The sequence below is a fragment of the Rhineura floridana genome, chromosome 3 (genome assembly GCF_030035675.1).
Source record: "Rhineura floridana isolate rRhiFlo1 chromosome 3, rRhiFlo1.hap2, whole genome shotgun sequence".
Classification (NCBI taxonomy): domain Eukaryota; kingdom Metazoa; phylum Chordata; class Lepidosauria; order Squamata; family Rhineuridae; genus Rhineura; species Rhineura floridana.
The window spans coordinates 175,398,589-175,415,296 of NC_084482.1; the positions used below are offsets into that span (position 1 = coordinate 175,398,589).

The 16,708-nt window shown below is 39.9% G+C and overlaps 1 protein-coding gene across 6 annotated transcripts in view; it reads right to left on the bottom strand.

The window, feature by feature from the left end:
• Positions 1-16,708, bottom strand: part of MITF (melanocyte inducing transcription factor) — a 192,932-nt gene that overhangs the window by 56,489 nt on the left and 119,735 nt on the right. For 4 of the 6 annotated variants that reach the window (XM_061618656.1, XM_061618654.1, XM_061618659.1 and 1 more), the window contains exon 2: positions 6,016-6,262. In XM_061618656.1, coding sequence (XP_061474640.1) covers positions 6,016-6,262 — 247 coding nt within the window. The remainder of the gene's footprint in view (positions 1-6,015; positions 6,263-16,708) is intronic. The other 2 variants (XM_061618655.1, XM_061618658.1) reach the window with 1 other exon arrangement.

Consider the following 16,708-nt stretch of genomic DNA (forward strand, 5'->3'; position numbering starts at 1 on the left):
AGTAATTGCTTTTTCATAGTACACATGGCTTGGTTCATTTGCATGAGCTGTAATAGTTTGCTATTCTGAGCACCTTTCTGAATGGCACCTACTCTACTCATGGCACACTGTGGTCAGAATTAGGCTAGGTCTACATGTGCAGCAGAGCAAGCTGGAAAGAGCATGGTAGAATGGACCAAACTACTTCAAATTGCTATGCATTTATGTTATGTTAAACAAAAAATAAATAAAAACTACCCTCCAAAAAGAAAGGTGGCAGCAGGTTCAAAGGTTCTAACCCAGACCTTGATTTGCTGTGAGAGTTTTCTGTTTATAGGGTAGTTTAAAAAAAAAAACTTATGTGGAACATGCTAGTCCCACCTGCTGCCTGAAGTGGTGCAGTCCATTTTTACTACAACATTCTTCTGCTTCTGTACATAAGTTAATTCAAGGGCAGGAAGAAGAGAAAGGGAGGGTTGGTGGGTGGGTAGTTTTGCATTTTTGGGAATCACTGTGAAGCAGAGAAGAAAGAGCTGGACTTGGACTGCAGAGATGACTACTAAAACCCTATTCAGATGTTCAGTATGAATGGGTACCAAACATATGAAGGGGTTATCTACAATGTGTGGTCTAGCCCAGCCCCTACATGCCAAAGTACACCCCAGCCACACACCCTGGCTAAAGTGTTAGCAGCATCAGCCTGAAAGGGGACTTCACAAATACAGGTAAATGTGCATAAGGATCCCCCACAAGGAGTCAGGAAACCCTCCCATGGAGGAAGCTCTATGCACATTCATCTCATACATGTGTAGTTCCCCAACCATTTGGGATTTTCCAGCTGGAATGAGAAACCAGTAAAAAATAAAAATGTGTGTGTGTGTGTGTGCATGTACCATGTTCTTGGCACAGTGTTGCTAGCTGTACAACAGCATTCTTTATAAATATTCTAGCTGGCATAGCATAACCTTATTAACATGCTTTTCCATAATCCCTACATATTTTTTTTTTTTAAAAGTGGGGGAGAAAACACTACAATCCACATGCTTACATTATTGGCATGATGTAACCAACTCTGCAACTGGGATAAAGTCAAGTTTTCCTACGTAATAGTCCCAAAGTTGATGAGACACTGATTTGCTTCCTGATGAGATTTAAGGCAACTCACAAATCCTTTTGCTAATCTTCTGCCTTTCAAAACAGAACAGTGATTTTTTTTAAAATACCACCAGTAATTTTTTTTTTTTTAAAAGGCATTCCGGCACAAGAGTCAGAGCCTGGTGCCTGAAAGGAGCACGATTCCTTCTTTACACACATTTTTTAAAATGCGCTCCATAAAAAGCACATGAGCTTGTATTTTTACCAAGATCTGAGCCCAGCTCAGCTGTACTCTCTTAAACCAAGGGTATGCTGCCAGTCTTACACAATCTGTTTTTTATCAGTAGTAACCATTTATTTTAACTAGAATCCCCAGTATGTTTTAAATTTACAAAGTAGGAGGATGTATGTTCACACACGCATACACACACACACACACACTTTAGTCTTCTTACCCGGAAAGACAAAACTATTCGGTGCTCAGTAGTTCTGGAACACAGGAAGCTGCCTTATACTGAGCCACACCATTGGTTCATCTAGCTCAGTAATTTCCACATGGACTGGTAGCAGCTTGCCAGGGTTTCAGACAAGCATCCTTCCCAGACCTACCTGGAAGATGCTGGAGATGCTGGGAATTGAACTTGGGACCATCTGTTTGCAAAGCATACACTCCATCAAATAGAGTCTTCAACAAATAAACCTAGTCCAGCATTCTTTGTATGAATCCTAGAGGCAGGAAGGCTATGTGGTCCACATTCTGCCCACACTTGCTTTATAGAACCACGGCAGTATCACACAGAATACATCATAAGAAATTAAGCTGCCATAGTGTGCTAAGGGCAAAGAGCAGGAGTATATCAGAATAATGATAATGAGGATGACTTGCCACCAACCAGCCACAGAAATGTTGGGGAGCACCATTGCTACTAGCAAGTTCACTGAACCTTTCACATCCTTCCCGAATAGCTGAAAGAGTACCACCATCAAACTCTGGGACCTATGAATTAGGGAGATGAAATTGGGAAAGCATTTTGGCTCAGACCTAATTCTAAAGTGCACATGTCTATAAACTGGCACTGCTACTAGTTTTATGGTATGCAATCATATAAACACATTTCTGGAAGCAAGTCCTATTGAATTCAATGGGACCTATTTCTTAGTAGACATGCATAGTCATTTCCTGTAGTACTGCAATATTAAATTCATGTTGGATGGACATATCGCTTGATGGGTAGAAAATCACTTGGTAGTCTTGTCAATTACAATTTTTTATTATTCCAAGATTTTGCAACATGGTTTCATTCCTTAGTTAGGCATAAGATCTGTCATAGTCAAGATCAGACTGATGGAAAAAGTGATGATAAACCATTTCAGATCAGAACTGACAGACAGGCCCCACTGAATTCAAGAGAGTTCAGAGTTCACAGGATTTTATGGCATAGAACGAAAAATTAAATTAATCTAAAGCATCTAATTATCATTTCTGCACAAAGACTTTACGGTAACTAGTTTCCAACTCTAAACAAATGAACTGTAAAGCTTTAAATCTGATGCATTGAGGTTGTTCAGTTATACACCTGGTTCCCAGACATAAGAGGTTCACAAGCTACAGGGACAACATTTGCCATCTCTCAAAGTTCTAATTTCATATTTGTTCTCTAGATCCTCAGGACTGTGACATTAGTTGCCATCACTTCACTACAAGAGATGAACCCAACCCATTTAGGCCATTAAGGTGGAAGGGAGGTCAGTGGCAGAGCTCACACCTCGCATACACAAGGTCCTTAATTCAGTCCCTGGCATCTCCAGTTAAAAGGGTTCTTGGATAGCAGGGCTCAAAAAAAACCCTGTCCCTGGAGACCCTGCAGAGTGCAACACTGGACTAAATAGACCAATGATTTGACACTGTATAAGGCAACTTCATATGCTCATTTAATAGGGGAGTAGCCATTTTATGAATGGGCACTTCCTATGGCAGCATTTTGTCAAAGCAGCCATGACACTCTCTCAAAATTCAAAATATGTCTATTGTCCACAGAGGTTGGGGACCCCTCGCTTACAGAAAGGCAGACATCTTGGAGACTCCATCAGCGAGAGCAGACAATACTGGACAAGATTAGTGAAAGGTCTGCCTCAGCATGTGGCAGCTTCATATATCCACATGGCTATTTACTTTCATTTACGTCATTTACTTTCATTGCAGTACATGAAAGAAGACAAAATCCTTTCAAAATGTTAGAGCTTTACCTGATAGAGAAATGTTAAAAGATAGAATATACAGCCTTGTACACTTCTTTCTTAATGTATTCCCTTCCAAGAGAAATGTGGTACCTGACATTTTCCAATATTGTTCTACCTTTGATTTCAAAACCAGGTTTACAGCTCATGGTTTGTCTGGAGAGACCTAAACCATGAGCCCAGGTCTGGCCAACATGCTAAGTCAAGAGGAGCGAAACAGCCATGATATCCTCTCCAGGAGCCCACACACTCATGCATTCATGCTGAGCCATGGCTTGGCTCAGCGTCACATGTGAACAAAGTTAGAGTCTACCAGGTTAGCACATTGGGACAAAGTTGTAAGATAAATGACAAACATTTAACCATAAAATAGTAATACTAGTTGCACAATCCCCATTTTTCTCTGATGCTGTTCAAAACTGACTTCCAGGGCAGGAAGAAATCAACCTTTCATTGCTCAGCTTGCAGTTGTACACCATGGAAAAACCATATCAGCTTCTGTATTTTGTCAGCATGAACTTAGCTAGTTTTATTGTTTTGATTGAAAGTAAGGAAACTAAATCTCCCTCTACCAGAGAGCACAAATGCATTAAGAAATTAAATCCAAATGAGAACAGAAGACTAACTGCAGCAAGACTAAACATGAATTTGACTATTAGAGGAAAAACTACACAACCCCTTCCCGCAAAGAAGCTTACAATAACAAGGCACAGTCCAAACTCCTGCATGGATTTGGAGGAGATGACTCTACGTGCACTCAAAATGTCCTGCACTGCTGTGCCAAGGAAAAAACATACACTTGAACTTCACCTGGCCCTTGTGTCCATGTTGCTTTGATCATGCGGAAGAACCAACCAGAGCAAGACTCTGACTCTCTATATGTGTCAGATGCTGGGCGGGGACATCTTCACGCTAGGAGCACATTTCAACCATTATTGAGCTATTATGAACTCAGTAAGATTATTTTATTTGTCTATTACATTTAGAAAGCCCTCTCGATAACAAGAGTCCTCTTGGCAGGTCACAGGGCAAAAGAAGAAGAAGAGGTAGGGGGAAGCACTATAAACTTCTTAATGTGCTTTTTTAAAAAGACACCATTGTGAATAACTGTCCTTCAAAGCTTTCAGTTTAAAAATTGGGTCTCTCACTCCACCACAGTTCAGGAAAGGAACGCATAACTTTCTTACATAAAAAAAACTTGTCAGGAGTCCCTAATTCAGTCCAGCCTACTGCACTTGGCATGAAGATAGATAAAACAATTATGTCCTGCTCCTATTGACTCCATTTTCTGAGTGTCCCTTGCAAAAGAAAACAAGGTTAACTGGCAGGTTGTTTAAAACTTACATTATAGATCAAAATACATATCAATTGTGTATTAGGTGCACTTCCTATTCAGACCTGGGGTCTGGGCAGATCTGATTTTGTAGCCCTTGATCTTGCCTTGCTGCTCATCTTGCATTCCCAGAATATGATCCTGTACAGCTACTTTGTCAGACCCAATCCTACAAAGACATGTAGGCCAGCGCTTGCAAATTCACCTGTGACCTTGCTTAGCTACCTGGTATACCCAATGCCACCACAATAGCCATCCGCAATATTTCTCAGTATTTACAAATATCATGCTTTATGTCATGGATGGGAAACCTGTGGCACTCCAAATATTGCTGAACTACAACTCCCATCATCCCTGTCCACTGGCTATGCTTGCTGGAACTGATGGGAGTTGTAGTTCAGTAATATCTAGAGAACCGCAGATTTCCCACCACCTGCATTAAGTGCTGTAGTCTCTCTACATTTGGGAACTAAGATTTACTTTTAAACCCCCAAATTTACCACATTGTTGGAGCGCTGTAGGTGCTATTGTATTGCAACACACATGTACACAAAGAGTGGTTAAGATTTTTACTACCAACCTCCACAGTCAATTAGAGGGGGTTATGATTTACATATGTTGCAGGTGCAACAGCAGGGGGATAAGACTGACCTCAAATTGTAGCATCTGAAATTTTGGAGTTACATAATTTATTTTCAAATGTTGAGTGTCACGTAAAAAACTAATTGTGCTACTCTGCTGTAGCTGGTCTAATTCAACTCCTGTGAAGTGAAGACGTCTGCATTTGTGTCCATTACAGATACAGATTTCCCCTCAGTAATTAGGATGCTGGACTAGCGCAAGGAGCACAAAAGCTACAAAAAGAAATGAAGTCATTTGAGCAAAAAAGGATTACTAGTGGCAAAAAGCAAAAAGGTCGTATTCCAGATTAAGGGTTTCTGAAACAATTATTTGTGCGGGATCTTTCCTTACTTTTGACCAAAGCTATTCACTTATAATTTTTCTTAATGTTTATTTGCTTCCACAGAAATCAGGGCATCTGAAAATATAACAATTTTAGTAAGTCTATCTTTTAAAAAAATGTCTGAAATTTGGGGGAAGGTTTTATAACTGTATTTCATATCCATTGTTTCATTAAAAAAAAAAGCTTTCTATTTGTTTTCGTTTTTTAAAAAACCATACATTCATTTCCTCAGCCAGGTTAGCCTTACCTGGCAAAAGTAGCACAGATGCAATGGGTGTGCGAGTAATGAAATGTATATCATAATTAACTCTGTCATTGTTAGGTGAAATACTTTTAGAAACACACTAACTTAAAAAAGACAACCCTCTAACAGAGTTCTAGCATACACGCTGGAAACTTCACATACCTTAAGGACTTCCATTGGTACCTGAGTAGCAGGAGCAAGGCTGGTTGGGAGGCTGACGTTGATGGCTGGTGTCTGATTCACCGCCACTCTCTGTTGCATGAACTGAGCTGCTTGCTGCTTTTGTTGCTGCTCTCGGCGCTCTTGCTCCTGCATCTGCTCACGCATGAGCTGCTGTCGTAGCAAAATCCGTGATGTCATACTGGAGGAGCTTAGCGGAGGCTTGGAAGCTCCAGGGTGCTCAGAGCTGCTGAGGAAAAACACCAGAAGACACAGATAGCTCCATCACTCATCAATTACATTGGCTGAAGTTTGAAGAGCTACACTGGCAGTAAGGATGGAGAGTGCATGTGCTGGTGGAAGGAAAGGGAACGTTTTGCAAACATGTATATGTGAAAAAGTTGAGGGCAAGATACAGACTGAAATTTGAAGAAGTTGCTCTGATTATATCAAATTCATAACCTTCCTTTTCAAATTCAACTCTGAATGCATAATTCAAAATTAAATGCATAATTCTGATGTCCATTAACACAAGGAGGCTAGTTAAATAGTACTGCTACTAATCATTTGCATTCAAGTGATTTTATAACCACTACTGTAAAGATGCATACATAAGCATATTTGATTTTTCTCCCCTTTCAAGCAAAGCACCTTTTTTCTGCTTTGTTGTCAAAGAGTCTGATGATGGACCTGACCATTTTCAGACAATCAAATCTCGCAATCCCATACATGTCCACACAAAATTGTCCCACTGATTTCAAAGGAAAGTGGATATAGGATTGCAGCCTAAATTACAGTTGTGAGCCCCTTGCTTTGTTTTGTTTTATGTACTTATTTATTTATGGAATGAAATAAAAATTTTAATATCCTGCCCTTTCAGTAGGAGCCCAAGGCGTCAAGCAAAAACACTAAAACCCTCTAAAACATCTTAAAAACAGACTTATAAACATGTTGAAACACAACATCTTTAAACATCTTTTTAAAAACATCTTAAAAAGCAATTCCAACACAGATACAGATTGGCATAAGGTCTCTACTTAAAAGGTTTGTTGAAATAATGTCTTCAGTAGGCACCAAAAAGATAACAGAGACAGAGCCTGTGTAATATTTAAGGGGAGAGAATTTCAAAGGGTAGGTGCCATTACACTAAAGGTCCACTTCCTACATTGTACGGAATGGACCTCCTGGTAAGATCTGCAGGAGGCCCTCACCTGGAGACCGTAGTGATCGACTGGCTATATAAGGGGTAAGACGGTCTTTCAGGTCTCCTGGTCACAAGCTGTATAAAGGCTTTGTTTCGATTCACTTCACACAGTAGTTAGAGATGCAGGTAGTGACCTCAATCTGCAGCCCCACACCTAAGCTTAAAAATTGTTTGGATGGGAAAATGTAATGGCTTTAAAAAAGAAAAATAAGTAGACACCCTTACAGCTGATACTACAAGTGTGAAAACTGCTTTCTAAAATTCTGCAAGGGAGCAATTTCCTGGGAAAAGCTATACAGGTACTCTGAATGTACATGAATACTGCATGTATTTCTGGGTCATTTCTTGCAGCATATTTTAATCTTTAGATGCTGCTTAAATCATAACTCAAGCTTCAGACTATATAATCGCAATATTGCCAAGATAAACAATACCTATTTCATTCTTGCAAGTCGTCTTTGAAACAAGCATAAAGTGTGCCCTGGTCTAAAACAACAGTGCTGGCACTGTGCCCAAAGGGTTATAAAAATTAACCTAGTACCCTACATTGATAGCATTGTGTGTAATCGATGAAGCTGATTGTCCTATTAGGTTCAAACCTGTGCGGTGAATTTTCTTCTCTGAATTTGAAAGCAAGTTTAAGTTTGTTATATGTATTAGTGATTAAGAGAGAAAAGGGAGTTTTCAGAAGTGAACATTAGTCAGCCTTTTCCAACTTTTGGGTCCCCGGGTGTTGCTGGACTACAACTCCCATCAGTCTCAACCAATATGACCAATGGTCAGGAATTATGGGAACTGTAGTACAGCAACATCTGGGATCCCTAAGTTGGCAAAGGCTGCATTAGGTTAAAAGAAAGGGATTTTTTTAAAAAAGTTCAGTGTATGCTTCCTTTTACATCAGTATTCACTCTCAGAGTCATACAAATTTCTCTGCAAAGGTAGGTAGCGTTAAGGACCACTGTGACTCCTAGCAAGTATCCCAATAGATCTTCCTACTGAGGACAAATTAGGCTTTTTTGGGAAGAGGGAGATCACCATTCAAATGCTAGCATTTCTAGCAGGTAAAAAATGTGTCAGTTTTGTGAAATCCCATAAATATGGGCAAAAATTATTAGAATGTCTCACTAGGAACAACAGTATGGACAGACAGAGCAAAGTGTTGTCTTTCCAAAATATTTCCAAAGCTGTATATTGCCTGTAACTAAAGTAGGTGTATTTCATTCCTCATATCAATAATATGTTTTGGGGGGAAGGTTCAAACCCAGATTTCAAACTTAGGTATTTCCCCCCCTCTAGCATTTTCCCCAAAACAGATGGGGGCAGGAGTAGAGAATGATGACCGTCTCGGCATTTCAGGCCTGTCAGGTTGAAACATTCCCAGGGAGACTGATCCTTTTGATAAAATGAGAAAAAAAACCTTTGTGGTGAAACTAATGCAGCTGTAGAATGATCGCACTAATTAGCTGCTCAAGAGAAGTCGCTGACTGTGATACTCATGGAGAAAAAGGAATACTTTCAATTAACAGTGAAACATTCCCATATCCTGCAATACATCACAGGGACTAACTTTTAAATGAGAAAGTTCGTACCTTAGTAAAACAGCTACTAATTTTCATCAATTGAAAGAATTCGAATAGAATATGTCATAGAAATCCTAAAACAAATAAATGTAATCTTCATGCGTCAAAACCAGAAGAAGGGAATGGGGAGAGAAAAATGTTCTGTTCAGTTTTACAGAAATATTTAGAGGGACAGATCCAATATCACCTTCTAGCACAACACGATCAGCAGTATAAAACAATTACAGATCTCTCATTTGGGTAGCTATAGGGAATGCACCAGGGAAGCAAGAGACCTGACCTCCTCTCTGAGATATTGTACTGCCCTACAAATTTGTCAAAATACAAACACAATTTGGCTTGGTCTTTCACAGTCCAATCCACTTGCTGTGTTGCTTGGAAGAATTTGGTAACATGTGCCTCTGAGCATATGGTGAGTGGTGGCAACACCTGGAATCAGGACTACATCTCCAAAGAGGAGAGTTACATTTTTTGTATTTTGTTGGTGGGGTTCTTACTTTCCTTCTTTCCTGTGTTACTACGGTTTCTACAGAGAATCTAACACAGAAAACTGTATTTCTCTCATTATTCATCCTAGAAATCTGTGTCAAATGTATTTTCATTAATTTCAAAACCTTTTCATTAAGCAATGTCATATGATGGCGAAGACAGCCTTTGTGTTTCAAACTGGAGGTTATGTTCTATTTCTATTTTGGGTGCATTAACAGTTGAATCTGAAATTGCAGTTTGATATAAAATCACACTGATTGCAATATGTTGCTGCTTAAGCAATGAATCTAGTCGTTGGAAAAAACAAAGTTGGCCTGCCCAAGATGCATGTTTTCAGCCTGTTATGCTTAAACCACTCCACTTAAGGAAGGGTGGGCATGGTCAATTAAAAAAACATAGAGCACACCATAGAAATTTGCTAGAATATATTTCCCCTCCCACTGTTTTATCTTGTGCAAACTGAGACACTCCTCATGTCCACTGGAGACTATTCGGCAGGATGGTCAGTACCATTATTCCACAAAAGGTTTTGGAGGTTTTTAGTGTAAATTATGCAAAGTGTTGCTGTACTTCACATATTCACAGAAACAGAAGCAAAAGAAAATGATTTACTATAGGAAACTTCACTAAAATTGCAAAGTAAACAAAACATATTTAAAGTGATTATCTCAGCTATATCAACTGTCTTAATACTGTTGCTTCCTTCCTGCTAAAACAAGATCAGCACAACACACATCTTGTTTCTGTTCTTTGGGCTGATTACAGGTGTTGCCACCACTCACCATATGCTCAGAGGCACCTGTTACCAAATTCTTCCAAGCTACACAGGAAATGGATTGTGAAAGACCAACCCAAACCCACAATGTGTTTGCATTTTGACAAATTTGTAGGGCAGTACAATATCTCAGAGAGGAAGTCAGGTCTCCTGCTCCCCTGGTGCATTCACTATAGCTTCCCAGTTTCCCTGCTTTTTAAAGCTTGATAGAAATATCTGTTGGCTATAGGTACATTCGTAAACCGCAAGAGGGTTTTTTGCCTATTAGCCAATTTCTCTGCTTTTTAAACGGGGAGGTAAGAAATGCAATCCTGTGCAAGTTTGCTGAGAATGGATTGATCATTTGCATGCTTATTGAGTTCAATGGGATTTACTCCCCTGCAATCATGTTTAGGAGAGGTGAAACTGACCATGGGGGAGGGGCAGGGGGAGGGAAGGAGGATGGCAGGTTTGATCATTTGCATGCTTATTGAGTTCAGTGGGATTTACTCCCATGCAATCATGCTTAGGATAGGTGAACGACCGGGGGGGAGGAGAAGAGGGGGGGCTGGAGTAGGTAGGGGAGAAGAAAGAAAGAAAGAAGAGGGGAGAAGAGGAAGAAGGGAGGAGGAGGGGAAGGAAGGGAGAGAGAGGAGAAGGAGAGACAAGGAAGGAGAGGAGACGGGGATGGAGTGGGAAAAGGCAGGTCTGATCATTTGCATGCTTACTGAGTTCAATAAGATTTATTCCTGTGCAATCATGTTCAAACTGACCATGGGGGAGGAGGAGAAGAGGGGAGGGGAGAGGAAAGGAAGGGGAAGGAGGTAGGAAGGGGAGGGTCAGGAGGGGCAAAGGGAGGGGCAAGAGGGAGGGGATAGGAGGGAGGGGATAGGAGGGAGGAGGGAGTGCAGATTTGATCACGGCATGCTTTTTGAGTTCAGTGGGATTTACTCCCGCGCAATCATGCTTAGAATAGGGAGGAAGGTGGAGAGGAGAGGAAGTGGGAGGAGATTGAGTGGGTGGACAATCAGCCCCTTTCCTTTCCAAAAGGAAAACATTGTGAACAGTATTATTGTTTTTCAGGGTTTCCCCCGTGTTTTTAATCTACAGTAAGAATAGGTGAGAATTTTGATTCAGTTTGCATTTCAAGCAGAATTTATCAAATTCAAGCTTTCCGAAACAATATGAGAACTGAAACACAGCAATCCTTCAAAATTTGAATTGATTAGAATTTTGGGATGCAGTTTGCCATTATTTACAAAAATGGATACATTAGGGGAAAGTGTACATAAAAATGAATATGAGTGAAAACAACATGCAAAAAGGCATGATATGATGACAAATGCCTTGCAAAAATGTGTACCTTCGTCAAAACTGCCTAGAAAAATGTGTTTATTTGGAGAAATTCACACTAAAATGTGGATAATTTTCATGAGGATTTTTTTTAAAAAATGACAGATTGCTGCAGAAATGTAGAGGACTGAATTTAACATTAGAAAAATGAGAAACCGAGATAACCGAAACAGACAGATCTTTCCATCCCTATTCTACAGCAGGTACATGTAGTCTCCCACCCAAATTTAAACCAAAGCTGTCACTGACCACATCCACACCAGACCTTTATTTAACTTCAGGCAGTCATGGCTTCCCCCAAAGAATTGTGGGAAGTATAGTTTGTGAAGGGTACTGAGAACTGCTAGGAGACACCCTAATCCCCTCATAGAGATAGAATCACCAGAAGAGGGGCTGACTGTTAAAACCACTCTGGCCGCTGGAGCAGTACCCTTCACAAACTACATTTCCCATGATTCTTTGGGGGAAGCCATGACTATTTAAAGTGGAAACAATTTCTGGTGTGGGTGTGGCCCTTGATTAGCTAAGACAAACAGCTGGGAGTCTGGCTTTTAGATCACTGATAGCTGGTTGTTATGGAGCACGCCCATGCTTATCACTGACTTCAATGTAAAATTTCTTAAATTAATTAAAAATGAGCCAGGCATTTTTTTTTAAGTTTTAAACTGCAGAAGATGAAGGTCAGAGTATGGGGCAAGATCAGTAATAGGATTACAGGTACTCTGTGAACATGGCTGATTTTTAATTCATTTCAAAAAATTATGAGACCACTGACAGAAAAAAGTCCAACGGAGGTCTGGAATTTTTTTTCTCTTGTTTTACACTTTGAACTCTCAATTCTCTCTGAGTGTTTTGTGTGTCACCATGAAAACTTAGAGGGCTGTTAAGCAAGCATCTCTGAGATCAGGACTATAAGTTTTGTAAGGTTTTGTTTTGAAATGAGCTTATGGGAAGCAGCAGAATGGCATGGGGGGTATTTTCAATATAACATTGCAGAATGCAAAAAATCCATGCTGGCTATAGTATACAGCTCTCTTGTGGCTGTATAATAAATGCACATGCACCCATCTTTAAACACTTGGAAACCATGAATAGGCCAAGGTCATTAGATATATTATGTCATCCACATTGTACATGTTTGCTGAAGGAAAATCCAGTGTACTACCACACATATACATGCAGAAAACATATTTGGCACATGTTTGCTACATGTTATGAAGCAGCACTTTATAAAATGTTTTTAATGTTGTATTTTGTTGTGACCCTGGGACCTAAGGATGAAGGGCAGGTAAATACACAACCACAACCACACAGAATACAATGGCTCAAAACTTATTTATTTAATTTATTTATTAAATTTATATCCCTCCCTCCCAAAGCAGTCCAGTGAACATCAACAGGAGTGTATTACATGGATGTTTAACAGTTTGCACTGGCTTACAGATGTGATTTAAAGTGCCAGTTATGATCTATAAAATGCTGAGTTATATGGGCTTGATATATTCAAGAAACCATTTCACATATTACATTTTACTGACATCTTACAGATGTATCCAGGTGCCTTGTTCCTAATACCATTATTGCTCCAAGTTAAAGCATTACATGCACATACTACCTAATGGCTGCTACCCAATGTGCTGCTGACCGTTTGGAGACTCAAAGTCCAATAATCTTTCAAAAGTGTTATGAGAAGGAGTGCGCATCTACTACAAAATTCAGTTTGGATCTTGAGGTGGCACTTCAGAAAACAGTCCCCATTGGTCTAAACAGTTCAGAACCTGTCCAATTTGGCTCAGGTTTTGAGTCTGAATCCATGCTGTAAAAACAAATCCTTCTACCACTCCGACTCATTATTATGGGGAAATTTAAAAGTAGTTGTAACAAAATATAAAAACTAGTTGCACAAACTTTAAAATATAAGCACCCATAACTAAAAACATGCAATAAAACAACCCCATTAAAAAAAAAACTGAAGAAAGGGAATGCTTGTGTAAACAAGTGCATCTTCAAAAGCCAATACAGATGGGGCTCTTGTATTTCAGCAGGTAGAGCATTCCATAACACCAGTAAAAAAGCCCACCTCTGTGTCACCATACGCCGATCATCATCAGGCCATGGCAAGACTAATCAGGTTCCATTCAATGTTCTTAGTAAATATCTGCTGTCAACTCTAAATGACATCAGGCTATGCTCTGCCATTTCTGTGGGAACTCAGAAAACTTGTCTTCATTCTGGGGAACTGCCACAGGATGAGCAGGGGGAATCTCTTGGCAATGTTGGCTGTCCCTGCTCCTGCTTAGTGCTCACCACAGAAACACTGTTGTGGAGAGTTGCTAAAGAGATCACTTTCATCAACTAAAGTGTCCACCAATTCAGACAACTTTTTAATTTCTTCCTCAGTCTCTACAACTAATAAATTGACCTCCCTCCAGTTTCAATAGTAGCCTTCTTTGTGGTGATGGTGGTGGCGGTAGTAGTAGTATGAGTCGGGTTGTTTCCACTGCTAGTCCTGCCAGCCTCGTCATTTCAACATCCCTCCCCCAAAGCACTGATTCTGGAGAGCCCTGGTAAAATAATTCCATTTTATTACTTGCCAGACGTGTCAGTCCAACTGAGCTCTTCCTCCCCTCTCTTTCTCTCCTGGCATTTGCCCTGCCTCCCTCCTCTCCCAATCCTGACATTTTACATAATACATTAAGTTTAGAGACAGTTTTGCAACTAGCAGGTACTTGTTTGCAGCATTTTGTTAGATATCTGAATTGCTGAGGCACCACAAAGCACTTCAGTGGTCCCCACCAGTTCAAGGCACCTCAGATCTATCCTGCTTCACCTTGAACAAGCTCATAATCCTTCCACTTCAGTTTACGATTTGCAATTTGTCTGAATCTGCTGCACACACTTCGTTATGAGATCTAGTTATTTGGCTTGTGATTAGTGGCAAGCATCAATGCTGATGAGGCCTCGGGTTTTTAACTCTACTTATAAGATTTTACTATTGTTAATCTCCCGGTTAAATGTGTTTTTGCAGTACTTTAATCTGCCTGAAGCCTGTAGGACTGCCCTAGACAGGCAGACATATGCTAAACTAAGGCCATCAGAGTGCAATACACTCTAGGCACCTTGTGTTTTGACTGCAGGTTGCATTCATTTTATGATCTCCTGTACATGCAAAAGATAGCATTATATAACTATTTAACACACAAAGGTGCATGTGCATGAACAAACATGCCTCTCATCATCAAAATCCTAAGTAAATTGGAGCATGGACGAGACTAAGTTGATTATAAATCTAAATCTTTCTTTTTATTACAGTCAAAGACCAGCTACAATAAACTATAAACAACAACAAAAGGAATCAAAATTCACATAAGGTACATACAATGTTTAAAATATTTAAAAATATTTGATTATAAAATGTTCTGCTCATCTTTAGTAGTAAGGAAAAAGCCAGAAACAGATTTAGCACAGACAGAATTTGAGATAAGCATAATGTTGCTTTTATTCATGCACATAATGCAGAGTATTCCGTTACTGTGCACACATAAGAGCATTCATTAGGTGTGAACTCCAGAGTTAAGAGACATTCCGTTCCCATTCCATTTTCCAGCTACGGCCAACATTCCCTCCAGCACTTCTCCACCCACTCCCAAAATTAATTTTGGGCTAAAACATTCCTGGTTCAAGCCAGGCCTTCTCTGGCAAGCAAGACAGATTCACATAAACTGGGGCTGCATTCACATGTTCTAGTAAAAACTGCACACTCACATCACATAATTCTCCTGGCCAAAGGGACCTGAAGTTTAAAATTAATAAACTAATTATAAAAATGCCATCTGCATTATGCATCAAATTTTTTGCCAGTATTTGGATGAAGAAAGCAATAGCAGTAACAGGTTTGTTAGGAGACTGACACAGTTTGGTGTTTGGTTAGGACTCTCCTGTCAATCAAATCCCTTGACAGAGACATTAAGCCTTACAGCACACCATAGTATCATACTGATCTACAGTACCTGCTACTGGCTAAACTAAGAAAAGTCCCCAGAGAACCACTGGTGACTCTTAGGAAATACTGCATTCCACTGGTGAAAAATCTGAGTTTCCTTTAAAAGTATATAATCTGTTCCTCAAATATCTTTCAAGGGCCTTAATGCTAGTAGCTTGGTTCTAAATATAACCACTACCCCTTGGCCTCTGCTTATTTATTTTAAAGTTAGCCTCCCATGTTCAAACAGCATCTACTAAACAAAGCAGCTTTGGTATAGCTATCACCTTTGTTGTTAAACAGCAGATATTTAAAGCAACAGTATCTGTACTACCCAGACAGAGAGAGCAAGAGCTTCTTTCACAGCCACTGCCAGCATTAAATTCATTTTTAGTTAGCTATGAATGAATTTCTTTCTTCCATTTCTGGTTATTCCAAGTATCCAGCAGATCCTGAGTACCAACATGCTGATCACATTATTTTAATCTGTAAACACACTAGTAGCCACATCAAAGTGTTCCCATTAGCCACAACTGGAGGGGAAATAGGTTGATCTGCCCATCAGTTGCAACATCTCTTTAAAGCTGAATTAAAAAAAAAAACCCACTCAAGCTGCTCCCACCAGGTTTTACAGTAAAATGAGGTGGAGTTTGACTGGCATTGTGTGCCCGTTTTCAGAAGAGAGAGGTGGACAGGCATTGGAACCTGCAGAACAGTGAATGTGTTTCTGCCCTTAGCCACATCAACCCTGGTTTATGCAGCTGCTTTCATTGCAACCAGAACTTTCCTACTCTTGCACCATTATCAGCACTCTTTTGCAAAGATGGAGGCATACCTTCCTTTATTCCACAATGAAGCTATTCTCTGAGAAAGTATACACCCACAAGTCAGACATCTTTCACACAAGGGAAACGTAACACTGAATCACTGGTGCTGATTAACTATGAGGATTGCCATCTCTGAGTTTCTTCTCTGCCTCAAGAATCTTCAGTGGTTCATAGGAAGACAGTGGGTAAAGAGTCACATCATAGGTCCATCTAGCTCGGTATTGTCTACACTGACTTAAAACAGTCCTCCAGGATTTCAGGCAGGGGTCTCTCTCAGCCCTGACTGGAGATGCTGGGGATTGAACCTGGGGCCTTCTGCATGCAAGGCATGTGCTTTACCACTGTGCTACAGCCCTTCCCCTATTCATATTCATTCATTCTGTCTCAAAACACACAAAAATCACTTGATAATACAGTTATCAAATGAAAAAACATACTATGAATTACCTATTTTTTTTTTGTTTTTAGTATCTATTTTGCAATTTTATATTCCACCCATTTTCCCTT